Genomic DNA, 20,975 nt, shown 5'->3' with positions numbered 1-20,975 from the left:
GTCTCAGCCACTCTGACAGCCTGGTCAGAGCCTGTCCCACTGTGGGGCAGCTGCAGACTGTGTCTTCAGTAATTGGTAGGACTGGAACTAGTGGTCTGATCATTCAGTAGCTTTTGCAACAATTCTCACACCCATCTTAAATCTACTCTTAGCTACTACCACTTTGAACACTATTTGTCTTTGTTTATGAAGATAGAACTAAGTTCTTAGAAGTTTAAGAACTGCTCTGATTCACCAAACTGTAAGGACATGCATTTCAAACATAAACACTAGCTTTTTAGAGTGAATATCCAATGAAAACCATTCAGTGACAAAATGTGTGAAAACGTGCTTCAAGACGGTCAATAAATGTTAGATGGATTTGACCTTCCAGGCATACAATTTTGGAAGCTTAGCTACAGCACCAAGGCAACCATGGCAGGCCCTTGCAACACAGATAACCTGTTCTTTGGAAAGTGGCATTCTACAGTGTAGTGGTTTGAAGAGCTTTGATACCAGTCGCACCTAGGATTCTGTTCCACAACACCTGACCTATGTGGTCTTTATGACTTCTCAGCCTTAGCTTCATTACCTATAAAATGGGGATAACAACTGTCCTTGTCTTAGAGGTTTGTTGAGAGGCTTAACTGAGACTATCTCAGTTAAGTTGTGTCAACTACACTTATTTCTGTCTTTTCCAAGATTGCATCTCAAAGGCTGGAGTGTTAAGAATTGAATAAATTATTTAAAGCGTACCTAAGAGCTCTCATTAGCTGCCAGGAAAGGAAATTGTGCAAGAATTAGGAAAATGCACGAAGCTCAATTTAACTTAGCCTCTTTAAAAGACAAAAACAAGTCAGGATGTCTTGCAGAAGACAGAAGGCAAGGGTCTAGACTGGTAACCAAGGAAATGCATAAAAAGGGAATTGGATGCTTGAACAAAATATAATCTAGTGGAAAAATCCTAAATATGTATGACTGAGGGGCTGGTGGCATCATTTATGTAGTATGATCATGGGAATTTACTCAATCTTTTTAGTTTTCCTTTTTTTCTTTCAGGGAAGAATTATCTTTTTAAACTAAGCTTTAAGAAATGCTCGTCTAAATGACCATTAAAAAATGTCCAACGTAAAACATGACCACAGCAAAAAAACTGAACAAAATGGCAAATTTCCTTTCTTATGCAACACTAACACTTCAAGCATTGCTTAGAATCCTAGGTGGCCTGAAACTGTATTATTCTTGTGAATCTGTGGTTAGGATTTTAGCAAATCTCAATTAGAACATGGTCATCTATGAAGTTTTTAAAATTTAAATGCAACAAACCTTTTTGTTCCCCCAACTTATCTTCATGGTCTATGTAGCAAATTGTGTGCTTCCACCCACTACATGTAATTGGGAGATACAAGGGTGGGAGCTTTATGATGGGATTAGTGCCCTTATTAAGAGACAAGGAACAGCTTGCTCCTTTCCACCCTGTGAGAAGACAGAGAGGTGCCATCTGCAAGCCAGAAAGTGCCCTCACTGGGGAATCAAATTGGCCAGTACCTTGATCTTGGATGTCTCATGCTCTAGAACTGAGCAATCAATGGCTCTTGTTGAAGTCACCCAGTCTGATATTTTGTTATGGCTGCCCAAGCTGACTAATACAGTAGGTAAAATACATAAAGTGGAAGAATGGAATTGCTCTAGTGAAACCGGGGGAGGAAATAAGTTCTACCTGCTTGGTCCCCTCCTCAGCGGGAGCCCCAGAGTACCACAAAACATGGTATAAACTGTTTAATGTAGCAACATAAAAACTAGCTCAAGTGAGAATCATGTTCAAATGCTGTAGGAACAAACTATGGGATGGCCCCAATTCTCTTCTGGTATTAACTTCCCACTGCATTGTCTTTTAAAAAATAAGTTAACTCATAGTTAGGATTCTACATTGCATTAGAGATCTGTTGCAAAAGGATTGGTGCTTTTTAGTATGGTGGTTAAAAAAAAGAATCTTGCTTGTTGTTAAAGTAATGTCATTTCACAACGTTGGGGGGAGGTGCCCCACTCCAGAATGGTCTTTTCATTTCATAGCTCTATTTTAGATGGGTACTTTCAGGGGATATGAAATAAGACATCAAATGCAATTTAAAAATTTATAGTTGCATTTGTTCAATTATAAGGTAAAAGGCAGAATTCCCTTTCCTAAGTGGAATGTGCTACAAATTATTCATTCATTCACAGCCCCCTTCACACTCAGGTTGAAGGCTGGTAATCCCCCTGTTGATAGAAAATGGCAAATTATACCAAGTTTGACAAAGGGATCCTCATTAAGGGCCTAACAATTATGGCAAGAGCAGAACTGTCTTTCAGAGGAGGTGGTGGCAGCAGGGGCAGATAGGAAAGGTTCCTTGACTTTGTATATACAGATAACCTGGTTACAAAGAATAGTTTGGCCTTGGAGAGAGAAGAGTAAGTTCTCACATTGGACAACATATTGCTGAAGGAGGGTTTGTGGAGGAAGGGTTGTTCCCAGACAACCTACAGAAATGCCTTAGCGAATGAAGGTCACACACAAGAGGGCCATCTCAGGCCCTTTTGTCTTTCTTTCTTCATGCCAACACATTTGCATTAATTAGGCTTTGAACTTGTTCAGAGGGGCCGAGCACTGGGCCTAAAGAATAAAATACGTGGAAAAACTGTGAAACCATGAAAATACATTAAAGAAAAAGTTTTCAGGTATAATACACAAAAGCAAACAAGTTTATCTTTAAAAATATCAAGTATCACATCCATAGACTATTCCTAATTATAATTACTTCTTAAAGCGACATTTGTCTTTGTTTACAAATACAGCAGCAGGTGATAAAACCTAAAGTCTCAAACAGATTGCTTATAGTTCATAATACAAACAAATGTATATGTCTCAAATCACATTTTAGGCAGTTTAACTTAAAATGCATAGACAATTACATACATTAGTCATTAAGTCAATGAAAAAAATAACAATATCAAGAAAAAATACAAAAAACCTTTATAGAGCACGAAGAAGTCAAGTTTACTTAATGGCAACAAATCAGTATCTGCTATCAGTGACGGGCAGCGAAAGTGCCTTTAACCAGTGGAAAAGAGGAAAAAACATCCCATTACTTTGCATGCTCGAAAAGTTATACTGACAAGACTATAATCTTGGAACACATAATTTCTTACTTAAGAAAAAGTTATAGCATACTTTGCTCTTTCAATGCCCGAAGGCTAGTCTGTAATTTCCACCAGCAGGAATACCAAAATATTTACTTAGGTTAAACTAATAATGGGTATACTAGTGAATTCTGTAATGCCACCCCCTAGACTATAAACTTCTCAAGGACAGGCATTCTTTCATCTCTCTATCTCTGGCATCTGGCAAAGCACCCGGATTACAGACTTTGAAGTGTCTGTTGAATGAATGCAGTTCTCAGAAATATTCTACAGCCAGAAGCTTGCATGGCCATTTCTTTAATACTGATTATTTTATTGGCATTTTTTGTTTTACTTGGCAGAATTCTGAAAATAAAAAGTGTCTTCATACTAAATATTGCTCTATTAGGATTAAATTCTAGTCTTCCCTGAAAGCTGCCCACCACTTTTATGCACAGCACAGTGGATCAGTGTGACTCATCTGAACTCAGCCTTCTGCTTTTCAAAAATGTTAACACTGGAAGGTCTGTGCTTAGGTTTAAGTCCCAGGGTTTATAACTGTGGCGTTTTAATAAAGCTAGCACTAAATTATTCAGGGTGATGAAGAAAGACATGGCACTAATCATTTAAAAGTGTAGGCTATTGATTGATATGCAAACTAGGCACAGAATTTTTATTGAAACTTTCAGTAGAGCTATGTTCATCTACAGTTTCAAAAGCTGTACATCAGAGTACAACAGGTAGCACTAATTATTTATGAGGTAAAATATCATGGGCACACTGATTTTTTTCCCTAGGAAATATCCCAATATTCCATTGTAGTGGCATGACAGACCAAGGCCAAAAATTCACCCCTTTTCTTCTCTGTATTATTACTACTCTCTACTGAAAACAGTAACATGGACAAGGAAGGAAGGAGGCCCTTGGTCATTTAGAAAACTCTTGTCTGTTCCTGAATAATCAATATATAACTCGAAACAAAACAGGGCCATTGAATCAGAGCTGTAAACAGCCATCCTCAGACATGAGAAGGTACCAGGCTGAGTCCAGTAAAGACAAGCCAAGGTATTCTCCAAATTCCTTTAAAGCGCCTTGATTCTTGAGAACTGAGTGTCATTTTTAGAAAGCTTAACATTTCAAAGTCTAACATTCAAATTCCAGAGATACTATTCCTCAATGTATCTCAACTATCTCCCTCAAATTTATTTTAAAATTCTTGATCTTAAGTCCAAATGCCAGCACATTCCATACTTCCTATTCCTTTAAGACCAAACATACTTGGTAACAAGCAGTCTTCCGTAAATTCACCTTAGCCTTGCATGTCTTATTTTGAAAGCAAAATTATTCCCTTGTGAAGAGAAATGTTCCTAAGATGCTGAAACTTACTTTAACTCCATCCTGAACCTAAATACTTTTTGCCACAGTACCCTCAACAATTGAGAAACCTCTCCCTGATTTGAAAAATGATGTTCTAAATAATTACAAATGTAAAGGCAAAGTCTGTTCCCTTTGATTTCCACTATTCCATCAAAAATAAAAAAATCCACAATATCATTTGGAAAGTCCTTGAAAGCAAAGATTAAAATAGCAGTACTGTCTAGGGCACACTGAGCAGTATGAGTCACTAGCAAAGTTAATATACTTTTGGGAACAGTAATTCCAAATCTTGTGTTTATGGTCCTTCAAATCCTTCAACAAAAGATTTCTCCAAAAATAAATGGGCCCCTCAATTACAGACTCCCAAACTTGCTACCTCTTCCTCTTTTAGTCAAACATTATCCTTTCTAGTGTTATACTAAATATCACATCTAAAGCTAGAGTTGTCAATTTATCCTAATACAGGACAATTGCAATAACCATAAGGAGAGATATCTCTGCTGCCATCTCACTGTCCCTATCATCTTATGCCTACGAAGTTAGCTGACGTGATACTGATAATTTAAGATATGGCCTTCTAAGGCTACCTGCCTTTATAAATTGGAGGCTACTCTGACAACAGATTTCAAGTGTTGTAGAAAGCTGCCACTTGGCCTTGCAAATGACATATAAAGACTACTTGTGCCACTATGTACTAACAACATTCACCAGTCTGAATGAAAATACCTAAACAAATTAGTTTCAATTCTGGAAGCTTGACTCTATCATCTACTTTAAAAGGGAGGCTGAAACACTGAATATTCCTCCCAAAGGTGATCATCTCGCTTTCTTAACAGGAGGTAGCTATCAAACCATTAAATTGGCAGCATTTGGCATTCTTGACATTTTAACTATATGAGAAATAAACTACTAAATACTTTATTTCTAAGCAAAGCAAGAGCTCTAGCACTAATCTGTCCTATACTGGTGAAAAAATTCACAATACATTTTAGTAACCCAATGGATATATTAAGTTTCAAAATGTTATCTCACAAATAACAGTCAGTTCTATCCCAAAATCAAGAATCTGATAAGGTGCCAAAAAACTATTTGGACTACTTTGGTGGTTACAAACAAATATTTAAGTAATACAATCACACTTCTTTAAAATCAACTGTGGAGATCTACACTTTATTATTTTCAGTGTTAAGAGGATAATTTTTAAGGATGGCACTAATCCTACCTATCTACCTGTCAACAAATACAGAACTGAACTGTTAGCATAAGCACTCTACAAACAGATCCAGGCAACTATGCAAGAGACAATGACATAGCTTAACCAGACCCTGAAAGACAGATACATTATTTTGATCACACTTGTACAAAGAGAACAGTCATGCCTGTGTGACTAAGGTTCCCTAAGCATAACTGCTATATGTGTTTATGACAGACCCCTAGAGTGTGCCAGTTTTCCGTATCAGGGAGGAATTAAGGGATGTGCTCCTAAAGAACTGAAGGAGAAGAGGCTACAAGGAAAGGTCTGGGTGGAAGTGTTTTGTGGGAATGCAAATTATTTGTCACTATGAAGCAACTCCCAAGGTCTCCTCTAGTTTGAAGTTCAAGACAAAGGAGAGAATTATTTCCTTCCTTGAGCTCTTCTCAAAGCAATATGGACATCTCAATCTATTTTACAGCAATATAGAGATCAACAATTCTCTAAGAGCATAATTTACATACATGTTGGCCTGCAGTAAAAAAAAAAAAAGCTCCCATAAATGGCAGATGTTGGAGCTGTTTGACCCATTTGGCTAAAAGTAAAACAAATCAGGTGGAACTCAAAATGCGAGTTTTTACTAAAACCTCAAGAATAAAAATGAACACTGCCTAATAAACTCAACATCTGACAATAATTACTGCCAGTTTAGAAATGTATATTCAAAACAACCTCAAGAGGACTAGGTTTATTTCTTCTATTGATAGAGCAGCTCAAGATCTTGAGAGCCATCATTTGTTTAAATTATGACATTGCGAATATTTTCAAAATGTGTTTATTAGGGAAAAAGTGATTATAGAAAAATACTTGAAATAATTTGCCAATGAGGTTGCAGATTCTACCAATAATCCACAACATCTTAGTTTAAGCGTGTAGTTACATAATTTAAACAAATCCAAAATTTGTCTTAAACAAATTATATCAAAGAGCTATTCAATATACTTATTTTAACTTTCCATAAAAAGTGAATAAAAATCACATTTGAATGATTTACTTTTACATTTTTATCTGATTGTATCCATCTGATACTTTATACATCCAAATACAAGAGGCAGATATCTTCTGAGAGGTGCAAGAGTTGTTCTTTCATGAATGCCCTCTAATAGTGAAACCAGCAATTTTTATATATGCATTCATGTGCATATATATGTACTTCAAAAAGCAAAGCGTCATCTCTTCATCCATTAACTTAATGGTAAGACTGCAATAGAAAAAAGAAAAGTAAACTTCTAGATTTTGTAAATGGAGTTTATTAACTCCTGGCTGTGGTTTAAACTTATTGTTAATAAATCCAAACAGCAAGTCATCTCACTTATTTTGGCATACAATTTACAAAAATAATTTTAAAAGAGAATATATATAGCAAAAAGTTACACTAATGAAAGGATGCTTTGGGGCATTTAATTAAGATTTTCCTCCTTTACTGCTGAGGTGGATGTCTGGTTAAACTAGCTGGAGATCTGATTATTTTGTTAAGAGTAAACAGCTGTTTTTCCTGCAAGGAGGATTGTGACTGCGTTTGAATACTCACTTGGCTTACGTCATGGGAGAAGTGGGGTGCTTTTCTATTTGGTCATATGCCTGAGACAGGCTCTTCAACTAAGATGTCAACCCTACTCTAGCTTGGCTGACAGAAAGTAAAGCACAAAGCATTACACATAATTGATAATTTAGAACAGTGGTAGAATCTTCAGCTGAATGCTGCTAAGAATCTAACAAAACCTTGGCTGAGACACACTATTGAGAGCTGCACAAAAGATGGGTAATGTTAATGTTACATATTTGCTGCTCCGGATGCTCTAAAAATCTCCCTTTAGTAACCAACCATGTCTTTGGTCTCTGTTTCTAATCGAGTAAAATTTGTGTATAAATGTTATACAAAAATAAATATAATTAAACTGTAAAACACCACTTATTCATCATCTACACTTCCTAAAAAATGTGAATCTTGACTCATTCTGAAGTTTTTAATAAATTAACTATAAAAAAATGAGTATACCTGAAGTAAATATAATATTGAATTTCAACTAGAACTGGAAACCACCTCCACAAAAACTACCTCTGTATCAAGCCAGATAGGCAGAGATTGCTATTACTGAACTGTGCTTTGGTGTGATGCTACAAAACATTACTGAGAAATGTTTTTAAAAATTCCAATGTGAGGCATCTGAGTTTACCTCAAAGATGCTGTTGAGGACATTGCTTACAATACAAAGTCTTTGGGGATCTTTGGAAAATATTTCTTCCCATTTTTAGTACCGGGAATATGTAATTTATATTTTCATCCTTTTAAATGCTTTACCTGAAATTTGAAAGTTACTCTTTACACACATGCACACACACACACAAACCTTTTAGAAAGTTTTGAAAGCTTTCTAATCTTCCACTCTAAAATGGAGACAAATAATCTTCTAGATATACTTATATGACTATCAGCACATATTAAATAACAAATTAAACACTCACATGGGGACCACCAGGCATTGGTGGAGCACCAGAAGGTCCTGAAGGCACTTGAAAAGGATTACTGGGAGTGGGATAGAGTCCTGGAGTGGGATAGGATCCTGCAGGGGCAGGATATGGTGCTGGTGGTCCCCAGGCTCCTGGTGGAACAGTGCCCCACGGAACAGGTGGTGCTGCTCCTGGTGCTTGGGGAGGAGGTGCAGGATATGGCCCTGGAGATGGATATGGCATATTAGGAGTAGGATACTGCCCTCCCATTCCCGGTGCCCAAGGTCCAGAAGACATGGATCCCCATGGACCTAATGGGCCAGCGGCAGCTGGATCAGTGGGTGCACCATATGGTCGTGGAAGCTCTGGAAAGGGCATATTTGGTGTAGGATATGGCCCTGTGGGGCCAGGACCTGGCACAGTTGGGGCTGGATAAGGACCACCAGGTGGAGGGCATGATGGTCCAGAAGGAGGAAAGGGTGCCGGGGGTCCTGGAGGTGGTCCAGTGGGAGGCACGGAGGGATACATTCCTGTTGGTGCTGGTCCGAAAGGCACAGTAGAGGGTGTTGCACTTGGTGGGAGTCCAGATGGCACAGAAGGCGGAGCACTCGGGTTATTCCAAGGGCTGGAACCTGGCCAGCCTTGTGGAGGTTGGCCAGATTTCGTATTGCTCACAGCAGAGGTTTTGGCAGGGGAGTGGTCAGGTAGCGCATCTGCCAACTAGAATACAAAAAAGGCATGTCTCACCATCTTATTTAGGAGTAAGTCACGCCAAACATGATTATAAACCTCTATAACATCTTCCAAAGCCAAGCTGTTCAGTTTAAAAACAATTCATTTAACACAAAACCTGAGGGATTACCTTGAATATCAACCTTACAATGCAAATTCCTCAGAGAAGCTGAAATTTTCTAAATACAACTAATAAACATACTATTGGTCTGGATCCTGGCTTTACCTCAAACAAGTTACGTACTTTCTCTGAGTTTCAGCTTCCTTATCTTCAAGAACAGTTTTAGGGTTAACTTGAGGCTTACCCACCCCCAACCAAAGTCCAAGAATCACAGAAAGCATCTCTTCTAAATTGAAAGACTATGGCCCATTTTAAAAACTATGTTGTTTCCTAAGAGCTAAAAAGCTTATAAAGAATAAATGCATCAACTTACCGAAAATTCATCAGACATTTTCCTAAAAACAAAAACAGAAAGAAAGGAAAAGAGAAAAAGAAAGGAAGAAGTAATATTTCAAAACCAGTGTTTACTATTTATTATATATTCTTTATTTTTACTCAAATGGAATCTTAATCATTTATGTCAAGTGTTTTTTTTTTTTATATAGGAAACATTTCGGTAACAGTTCATATAGCTCTATCAACTTCGTCTTTTACTGGCTGCACATCATACAAAAGTGATTCATAATTTAGTTTTATACACTCATTTTGGTGGCTGTTTATGTTTGTTTGCCTTTTGTTCTGTTTGCAACAATGATAAGAGTGAACATATCTATACACATATCTTGGCTCACTCATGAGTCCATCACCTGGAAAAGTACTAGAAGTAAAATTTTAGTCAGCAGGTAATTATCTAAATTCCATCTCAAAGTCCACGCCAACTTAAAAGTCCCTTGCCAATTTACACTGCCTACCTTCTACTTTTAACTCCTCTTCACTACTGGATATTATTAAATTATAAATTGTTTTCAATTATGGTAGATTAAAAATTGGTATCTTGTTTTACACTTGAGATCTTAGCCAAAAGGCTGAAAAGCAATGAAAAATTGGCAACTTGTTTTAACTTAAGATTTAAGTAGAAAGTAGAGCATCTTTTAAATTTAATACCTCATTTGTTTCTTTTTCTGTAAATATGCTCATGTCCTTGGGCCACTTTATCAGTTTTAAATTCAAGTAAATTAACACTTAATAAAATGCAAGGATCTTAAGTGTTTGGTCAACAAGCCCTCACGAGTGTATGGGTACAAGATATAGAACACTTCCCTTACTCTAGGTTTACTCATGCTCCTTTCCAACCAACTCCCCCTCCCACCCAACAATCACTTTCTGACTTAGATTTTGCTTGTTCTTTGACTTCATATAAATAGAAGACAGTATGTACTCCTTTGCCTTTGATAATTTTACTACTTAGTAGCACACATCTTTCTAAAAAAATGCTTCATAAGATAGTAAGGACATTAGCTAGCTCTGTCATATGAGACAAAAAAATTTCTCCTGAATTCCTTTTATTCTAGATTCTCTAAATGCTATTTTAGGCACTATACACATTTTTAGTTTTGTGCAGTCAAACTGCTCAATCTTTACAAACTACATGTGTCTTCTGTTTTACAAAGGCCTTGTCTACTACTCCAAGTTAAAAAAAATTCACCTGTGCTTTCTTATAGTATTTTTATGGATTAAGTTGTTTAAACTCTTTGTTCTTCCAAACAATAATTACTGAATAATCTACCTTTTCTCAAACTATTTAACAAGCTACCTCTAATACAGTCTATTGCTATTAACAACTAATATACTGAACACCCATGGAACAGGCACCATGCTAAGTGCATAATCTCATTTAATAGTCCCAGGGCCCTACAAATGCAAATTTTATTACCGTCCCCCGTTTACAGCTGCAGAAAAGGAGGCTTACCAATTAAGTTGCTTAAAGTCACAAAGCTAGTGACCAGTAGAGAAGGGATTCAAACCCAGGTACAGTCTGATTCCAGAGCCAAGCCTCTTTACCACAAGGCCATCATTTCCCAATGGCACTGTGGACTCTATTCTTTACTGATCCCACCATAAGATTCTACCTTAATTATGGCAGCTTTAATTTTTAATAAATTTTAACATGAGTTGCCCTATTAGTTTTTTAAAATTTTTATTTATTTTTAGAGAGAGAAAGAAAGGGAAAGGAAAAAACCCACATCGATTTGTTCGTCCACTTATTTATGTATTTTTTGGTTGATGTGCATTGACCAGAGGTTGAACCCACAATGCTGGCATATTGGAATGATGCTGTAACTAACTGAGCAATGTGGCCAGGACCCCATTACTGTTTTTTTCCTCAGGCTTCCCTGAATATTCTCATGTTTACCATTCCCAGATCATTTTGTTAAAAACACACACACATCTGTTGTTCTGGTTGGAACTGCATTAAATCTAGATTAATTGAGGGGACATATGAGTCCTGTGTTCTCATTCAAGAACAAGGAACGCCTTCCTAGTTTCCATAAGTGTCACTTATTATCACTTACGAGTTTTACAAAATCACATCTCCTACACATTTCTTGTAAGATAGATTTCTAACTGGTAAACTTTTTCTTGTGGCTATAACTTTGGATTTTTTTCCACTGCATTGGTTTGGCCAAAAGTTCATTTATTTTTTTCCATAAGAGGACTCTAATAGCATTTAGTTGTCTTTAACTTCATTTGAAACAATTTTGTTAGACTGTACTGTCATGTCAGTGTGCATGAAAATACTTATCAAAATGAATGATTTTTGTGTAGCCATTTTAATAATGAAGATAGAAGAAAATATGCAACTTTTTTGGCACATTATGCTTTATTATTTCAAGAAAGGTAAAAATGCAACTGAAATGCACAAAAGGATTTGTGTAGTGTATGGAGAAGGTGCTGTGACTCATTGAACTTGTCAGAAGTGGTTTGCGAAGTTTTGTGCTGGATATTTCTCACTGGACGATGCTCCACAGTCGGGTAGACCACTTGAAGTCCATAGCGATCAAATTAAGACATTGAGACCATCAATGTTACGCCACGTGGGAGATAGCTGACATACTCAAAATATCCAAATCAATAGTTATTGGTGAAAATTAGTCTTTTATTTTATGGAAAAAAACCATATGGACTTTTTGGCCCACCCAGTATTTTCTAACTGGTTGTTCATGTATGGGAAAGGGTTTTAAAAATTTTAGTGCATTAGTTTTGTAAGCAGTGAATTACTTAATTATTTTATTCTTGAAAGCTTCTCAGTTAATTCTCTGGGATTTCCAGGTAAAGAATTACGGCATTTTAAAAAATGCACTTTTACCTTCTCTTTTCCATATTTATACCTCTTTTCTCAACTAGGACTTAAACAACAAAGAAATGTTAAATAGCGAGAGTAAGCACAGAAGTCTTGTTCCCAACTCTCCTGGGAATGCTTCTAATGTTTAAGTTAATTCTCATTTGTAGAGATTTAAAAAATTATATTAAAGAAGCTCCTATTTACGTCTATACTGCTTTATTTATTCATTCCTATTTTACCAGTTAAAAATACAGAAGACATTAAAAAGGTATTTTGGCATCTAATAGTTGATCTGTCTTTCTCCTTAGACCCCATCAATAGTTAATTTTATATAGATTGCTTAATGTTGAACCATCCTTGCATTCTTGAAGAGTTTTACTAAGTATGAATTTTATCATAAGGAATGATAAGAAACAGAACATGAAGCTTACTAATTCACAACTGCTATAACCTTGCTTTGTATTCAGAATATGAAAAAACACATCTTGAATGTATAGCAAATACACTTATCCATTCATTCCCAAGTTAAGGTTTGTTTTATATTAAAATGTTACTCACACAATAGTAAATTCTTAAGACTAACACCTGAAGAGTCTTTATCAGTGAATGACAAGTTTAAAGTTCACATAAGACAAACATGCTTTTAAACAAAGTTAGCCTTTCTGAAACAGAAAGTGGTTCTGTATCAAAGTTCACATTAATTCTGAAGCAGAGAACTAACAAAGTAACCAATTCAATTTCATACCGTCTTGCTGTTTCAGAATTATTCTTTTCCCTTAGTCTTTGAAAAACATATGTACATAATAGTTTTAGTCAGTTACATCAAAATATAAGTTATACCATAAGTTAATAGTATTAAACAGATTAACAATTCTATCTTTCAAAATTTTAAATTCATAAACAAATCCTGGAAGATAGAGGAATACTGGAATCTTTTCATTAAAACAATGACGTCCTGACTAAAAGAATTGCCAATAGGTCGCTTCCTGTTCTACATCACTGCCCAGTAAAGTGACCAGCCCCTCCTGCCAAAATGAACAGTGTTCCTGTTAATTGGAAACATTCCAATTTACATTTTGAGGGATAGTTTGATCATAAAAAGGAAAAAAATTGAGGACATTAATGTCTCAATATGAGAAGAGTTGCAGAATGTTAAAAAAAATTTAATTTTTCTGAACAACTCTTCCAGAACATTTGGGTTATGCTAATTAGTAAGATGAGGCCAATGTATCCTTGAACTGTCAAACAAACATGGTTTATAATCGAGAAAGATCTTCAATTTTTTCTTTCTGGAATAATCTAAAGCTATTCCTTCCAAAACTTTCACTACCACTTTATGGCAAGATCTATGCATTATCTGAAAAATAATTTTGTTTTATGAGCAGGAATAGTAATCTTTAAAAAAAGTACAAAATTTCTTTTGACATACACCAGAAAAGTAAAACTTTTCTATAACTTTTATAGTCTTTGAAGTAAAATATGGGAATTCAATTAAATAAAAGTTTACAAAAACCTGAACTCCATAAATTACTAGGGACTACTGGACAAGAAATATTTCAAAAGGCCACCAGACTGTGGTAGTATAATAAACAGTCTGGGACTTCTTGGCTATGAAACCTGGACATCAATCCTTTTAACTGAGGCTCGACAAAGTCAAGCTTGACCAAAACACCATGTTTTCATCTGCCAAACAGTTATAATGCCTACTACTTCACAGATAATTAAAAGTAACACTTAACAGTCTATAGAGTATTACAGACATGTAAGCTGTTTATTAAGAAATTCAGGTTTTTTGCTTTGATTTGTTTAGTTTGGGGGGGATGATGGTAATATATTAAAAACATAAATTTTCATGAAAATATATGAGTTATTTTTTTAGTTTTTCTTTTACAGTTGTCCCAATTTTCCCTGTTGTTCTCCCCTGCCCTGCCCATCCTAAAATATACGATAGTTTTTAGTATTGGCTCTCTTATCTACCCTACATTTGGGCAACTCAAGAAACTGGAGATTTTAAAGTTTTTGAACATTTTATATTTCTTCAAAATGTAATTTTAAAAAGTTATTTTTTCAACACCCTAGTCAGCCATATTGTCTACACTTATTCAGCTATGTATGTGCGAGGCACTGTGCTGGGCTTTGGGGAAATGAATAGCATTGCATGGAATAAATGCTTCAGGAGTTCACAGTCTGGTGGAGAGTTTAAACCCACGAGCTCCTTTAGGAATTAGAGTTCGTAAAGGAATTAAGGAAGGGAGGATCAAGGGAGGAATCCTGAGAAGTGGTGCCTCTGCAGCCTGGAAGAACAATAATAGGAGATGGTAGGATAGGCCTTAGGGAAAGGAGACCAGTTTGTACAAAACTTAGAGGGAGGCAAAAAAGGATGTGTGTAGTGTTAGCAGGTCAGGTGAGCTGGAATATAGAAAAGGTAGAATATGAAATTCTTAGCAGAGAGGCTTTAGACCCAGGTTTGAATGCCTCAGTCAGCGTCAGCTCATCTGAATGAACCTCAGTTTATTCAACTATAAAGAATCAGCTAGCCCTGGCTGGCGCTGCTCAGTGGATTCAGCGCATGCCTGTGAACCAACGGGTCACTGGTTCCATTCCCAGTCAGCACATGCCTGGGTTGTGGGCCACGTCCCTAGTTGGGGGCATGCGAGAGGCAACCACACATTGATGTTTCTGTTCCTCTCTTTCTCTCTCTTTAAAATAAATAAAAATTAAAAAAAAAAAAAATTCAGCTAGTAATTGAGAGACTAAGTGGGACTCATAAATCAAGTGCCTATAATGATAATGCTAGGAAAACAGCGGGTGGCCTACAGATACACTTTGTCTTCCCTTGTATATAGGTATGCAGCATAGGGTTGGAGGAGTGAATGCTATGACTAACTAGGTAAAACCACAGCTCTTCACTGGCTGGCTCTGGACAAGGCCAACTCTCCAAACCTAGAGGTTGAAGTAGAGAGGAACAGTATCCACCTCACAGATCTGCAAACACATCTCTTGGGCACTGCCTGGCATACAGCAAAAACTCAACACACACGTTAGCTTTAACAATCGCTGTGATAGATTCATAAACCTTTATCTGCAGTTCTGAACTCAGAAACCTCTGAAATAGAAACGGTTCTCAATTTGGCGGCAAAACCTGACCTGAGGTTATTTATAGTTTCCATTAATTCTCACCGATCGCTGCATAAATATTAATTGCTGGACTAGGTAGGGGATGCTGCCCCAAGACTGCTAAAGGTGCCATGTCTGTGCACGTTATCGTCTTTCTAAAAAATCTAAAGATAAAATTCCAGGATTCTTGAATTCCAAAACACACTGGGCCCCTGGATTTCGGTTAAGGATCTCTGGAAAGAGGAAAAAAACACGCCAATATTCGCAGCCCAACTCAAATTTTTAAGACAAACGAGGGATGCCCGGAGAAAGAAAAATTTCCGTTTTTCCTGCCCAATGAACACTACCGAATAAAGAACTTCTTAAAGACTTCTGAGGACTACCTTTGCCTTGAAATGAGGGTTCATTTTCAAAACAGGCCATTAAAATCACCAGGTGTACCAGTATTTCTTTAGCAGTAATGCTATAAAAAATGTTTTCGGTCTGGTGAGTATGATTTGATGCGTCAACATTAGAACCTTTCCATATTACAAGCGCTACTCTTGGTTTTCAAAGAGGAAGACGGTTCAGCTATAAGCTACCATTCATAATATCCGCTCCTACCACCAGCAACAAAATATTACGGGACTCAATATTTCTAAAGGGTATTCATCTAATATGCTTGCTAGAAACGCCTCTCGTAAGGAATGCCCGGAACGTGCCACACTGCGCATAATCTTAAACAAGGGTCAAATATTCCTCGAAGTATCTCTTCAGGCCTAGCTCTTCTCTTGTATTAGAAATTAATGAATGGGGGAAGTCGGGGCCAAGGGGCGCGTGGCTGGCGGCCCTTCAGGGCCACACGAACAAAGGGAGCCGGGATCAGCCGGAGCGAACCGGCCTCGGAGCGGGTCGTGCCTGCCCTGCAAGGGGTGGGGGAAGGGCCGGGCCCGCTCCCCGCCCCGCCCCCCCAGCTAGGCCTGACGTCAAGCGCCGAGAAACCCGTCAGGCGCGACCTCACCCTACTCCGACGCGTTCTCCAGGGGGCGGATGGGCAGTCGCAGGACAGCGCGCAGCTCCGAAAAAGACTACGGGAAAAATAGTTTACCCCCAAAGAGCAATTCGAGGCACCTCCGTTACGGCGCCCGCCTCCCGCTCGGGCGCGTCCCTTCGCCCCCCTCCACGACCCCTATTAGCGTCGAAGCAGCCTCACCCGGCAAGATCCGAGCCCGCAGCAAGTCTAAAAGCAGTGATGGACCCGAGAAAACTGAAAGCTTGAGAACCAAGCGCAGTCTGACAGCAGCGGCGAAGACGGCACCACCAGCGGAAGCAGCAGCACCAGCAGCAGCACCAACAGCGCGCGGCTCCTCCTGGCGCCGGAACAGGAAGCACCAACGCCGAGCGACCGCCCCTGAAGGGGCTCCTCCCTCCCCTCGGGCCGGCCCACGCGCGCGCCCCCCGCAGGCCCTCTGCGACACTGCAGCCCGTCCGACCCCTCCAGAGAGGCTACTTCTCACGCTCGCCCCCCGGCGGCTCTCTCTTGGGCGACAGGAAAGTTCCCCGGTTTTCCGGAGTTCTCAGCACTCAGAGGAACCGCCTGTAGCTAGTGACATCGTGGGTAGCCAGGAGGAAATGGCTTGTTTCCTGGAATGGCTCGAGAGCAGGTTCTAGACTCAAAGCTCTGTATGCGGCCCAACTGGGGGACATGAGCACTTGGGTCAAAAATGGGGAGAAATAAAGGGACGATATTTGTGAATGGCTTGACATATTGAAATTAACTAAAGCAGCAGCTGTCTTTGAAGATTTTTCCTGATCAGTACCTCTTTCCTCACGTTCATTTTTGAATAAACCTTTAAGTACTTATACTGTGTTAGGCCTGAAAGATGGACACATGGTGCCGGACACCAAGGAACCTGCTCTCTAGGAATGACACCATAATTATATGGTGTGCAAAATATGTACAATAGGCACGTTTTGTATGTAAAATTATGCAATATTCTTACATTTTTCTTCTTTGTGTTAGCTATTGGTGGGTCAATGAACATTTCACTGTAAACTTCTTAAAGGAAGACTTATCTCTGAATATGCGACACAGCACACATATTTCTCCTACCGAAAAACAAAAAATGAGCTATAGAGGAACCTCAAATACCTAAGCCTGGAGAAGACAGATTTTTGGATAAGGGCAGTGGTCTATGAAAGATTCTAGTGTGAACGACATAACCTGGCTTCATAGGAGCCAGTGGTACAGCAGTGTCGTATGGAGCCATAAGGAAGCCTGAGACAATAGTGTGTTATCTTTCTTTAAAATGGTTTTACTTATTACACTTTTTTTATTTGTATTCTGATTTTTTAAATGTTGCGCCAAAATACTATTTTTAATTATTGAATTTTTTGGTCAAAATAAATACCGTGCCCAGGTTGAGTGCCTCACCCACATGACCCTAGTCCTGATCCTGGGTATCAGTTACCGACAGCTTCCACCTTCGTTTCTCCCTTGCTCCCAGCCAATTACTGAGCAGGGTAGGAATTTTAGTCCCATGTGATTCCTGTCCCATGTGGGCTCCTACAGGAAACCTTTGGGAACTAAGTTGCCAGTTCGCTATTTTAGAACTGCACTGAAGTCTGGAGCCCTCCCAACCCAATCCTCCCATTTCTTTCGATGTCAGACCTGCAGTGTGATATGCAGACTTCACCCTCTCCTGCTCCCTTCACCTTTATCCTGTACTGTATAGCTATTCCCCATACTCCAATAAGTCTCTTGCACATTTAATCACATCTTGACATCCGCTTCTGGAAGACCCAAACTGACACTCTTCAAAACTGAAAGGAGTGTATTATAAATTAGAAAATGTGTAAGAATATAATTTAAATAATTTTTTCAGCTTATAAGTTGAATGTGTGAGTTAAAGATATAATGTTTTTAAGACAAAATACAAAGCCTTTGGACTTTATATATGAAGTTTTAATTAAGAAGAAACAAAAATTTACTCAGATCAATTTATTTGAACTCGCATCCAAGAACCAACTATCAACTTCAGGACTGGAAATAAAAAAGGCAACAGTGTTCTTTGGGTAAGGGGTGGATCATAAAAGCCTGATTGACAGGGGTACTATTAGCTTTGTGAATTTACTAGTTAAACTCTGTATACTCAAGTATACATCAAGTTTATACTTGATTTATACAGAACTTATCCAATTCTAGCAAAGTTAGCATAATTTAAACTTCCTTGAGTTTTACACTCTCTCCAGTCTGAAAGCTAAGATTTGATTATAATCACTGCAAAGTGATTACAGGCATACATTGGCGATACTGCCGGTTCAACTCCAGATCACCAAAATAAAGCAAATATTGAAATAAAGCAACTCACGTAAATTTTTTGGGTTCCCAGTCATATAAAAGTTATGTTTACACTATACTGTATTAAGTGTGCAGTAGCATGAGGTCTAAAAAATATATCCCTTAATTAAAAAATACTTTATTGCTAAAAAATGCTAACCTTGATAAAGATCACTCATCACTGATCATCATAACAAATAATTAAAGTTTGAAATAATGAATGACCAAGATGTGATACAGAGACACAAAGTAAGCAAATGCTGTAAGAAAAAAGGTGCCAATAGACTTGCTCAGCACAGGGCTGCTGCAAACCTTTAATTAAAAAAAGAAAAGAAACAACAGTAACTCTGAAGTGTAATGAAGTGAAGCACGATCAAATAGGGTATGCCTGTAATTTTACTTCCTGCAAATATAATCAACTTTTAAAATAACTTAGGCAAACATGAATTTTACATAAACCTTATTAAGAGGAGGAAATCGCAACTCTTCATCTAATTGCAGAGTCTAAACCATTAGTTCAAATTGTACTGTTATCTCTATTGTCATATTTTGCAGACTAAAAGAAGTGCATATGAACCTGCAGAGTCCACTAAGGGGATACTTTGAAAATCTATTATCACATTAGCACTTAACAGTTGTACAGAAATTATTTTCAAGTATGTTCTAAGGGTGACCTCTTAACTGAAGAATTAACCTGCAGAAGTCAGGCAACAAGTATTATCTACATTTTATATGCTAGGAAATTAAGGCAAAGACTTAGGATCGAGTAACCTATTTAAAATAAAAAAGTAAATAAAAAAGACTCTGGCTTTATTTGAAATAAGATTCACATGCCCCAAATCCCTTTCCAAAGGGTTATATCCATTAGTCTTCATTTCTATTTAGAAACCAATGCATTTCAAAAAGTTATGTCCATTTTGTGTCCAATATCTTAATGTATTAGGATAGTATAGACAGTCTTGCAGTGTTGTTCGTCTCTAGTACGCCATTAAAAAAGAAGACGTTTTGTGCTTTCTTTTCATTCTTTAGAAATAAAAATGTAAAACTGATTAAACCAAAATTGTAAAGATTTTTTCCAAAGTAGAAACAATCTACCTAACTTAAAATCTTTTAATTATTTGAGCATTAAATTGCCTAAAACACAGGCTACTTTAAATTTCAGCAGTTTCCCTTGTATTGTCTCCAGGAATCTTATAACTATCGTAAGTCTACTTTCTTATGAAATTTGCTCTACCAAAATCAATACATAACTGATTTGACTAATTATAGCTAAAAGTGACAAACAGTATTCTTAATGAAAACTAAGCATATACTTATGAGTTAGGTCTCAAGGTTTTTTGTTTCATAGGAAGGAAGCCCTCTATTATGTAGATCTATAAAATGACCCAAACTTCAGAGACAGGAAGCTGATAACTTGATTTATCTTCTTAATGGATTTGGCTCATGAATAAATAATGGTTTGTGTTTTTCTTATAAAAAGACAATTGTATAATGGTATGAGTCCTAATTGTCACAATTGCTCTACTTTTTAAAGGATTTCTAATTTCTAAGACATTCTTTGTATTACTTATAAAAGAAGTCAAAACTTTTAACTGAAAGCCATTCTTTGACCACAGTTTGCCATCAGCTGAAATTCAGGAAAGAACACAGTCTGATCACCAAATCAATAAACCTAGCCACAGGCTGACTAAAAGCTTCCTTTAATCTTCTTCCTATTAGGTCTTCCTTTAAATTAAAACATTCCTTTTTGAATTATTTAAGTGAATGGCATGTTTATAGAAAGATCATACATGATACTTCATACGAAAATGCTCAAGGAACCTAAAATAAGTCCATCAGCATATTTTAGCAATTAAGAGTATGAATCAAAATGCTGTAGCTTAAAAAAAGGGGGTTAATGTCCTGAAAAGCTTCAAGAGAAACAGAAGTCAGGTTTACTTCCTGATTAGTGCAGGATGATTCCCAAAGCACAGTAAAGTGTCTGCTCCAGACTAGCTATTAGCGATTAAGTAGTTCCTTTCCAATGTCAAGGCTTTTCCCTGAGGTAGTCTAAATTCTTAATTTTAATATTTTATCGTTTCCTTTAGCCTCATCTTCTCTTATCAATAAGCTCTACACATTTCCACTATGCTAAATGCTTTCTCGACTCTAGAATTTACTTTTCAAATGGTCATGTCTTAAGAGTTACAAAATTTATATTCATATTTATATAAATCGGTAACTTTCCACATTGTTCCTCTCAAAACGTACTCATTTTGCTAATATTTCTGTAATTACATTTTTAATAAATGAATCAGTTTCTGAA

General features: G+C 37.4%; 1 protein-coding gene across 1 annotated transcript; it reads right to left on the bottom strand.

Moving 5' to 3' along the window:
• Positions 1-6,440: 6,440 nt before the first annotated feature.
• MAPK1IP1L (mitogen-activated protein kinase 1 interacting protein 1 like) lies at positions 6,441-16,715 on the bottom strand. Its single transcript, XM_090270910.1, has 4 exons — positions 16,544-16,715; positions 9,385-9,406; positions 8,234-8,938; positions 6,441-6,968 (listed from the first exon to the last, which is right to left on the bottom strand). Exons 2-4 carry the CDS (start codon positions 9,400-9,402, stop codon positions 6,957-6,959), a joined length of 735 nt encoding a protein of 244 aa, XP_090127036.1. The 5' UTR covers positions 9,403-9,406; positions 16,544-16,715; the 3' UTR covers positions 6,441-6,956.
• Positions 16,716-20,975: the final 4,260 nt, after the last annotated feature.

This window comes from Furipterus horrens, unplaced genomic scaffold (genome assembly GCF_987537825.1).
Source record: "Furipterus horrens unplaced genomic scaffold, mFurHor1.1.pri manual_scaffold_3, whole genome shotgun sequence".
Classification (NCBI taxonomy): domain Eukaryota; kingdom Metazoa; phylum Chordata; class Mammalia; order Chiroptera; family Furipteridae; genus Furipterus; species Furipterus horrens.
This window is presented reverse-complemented; position numbering and strand designations above follow the sequence as displayed.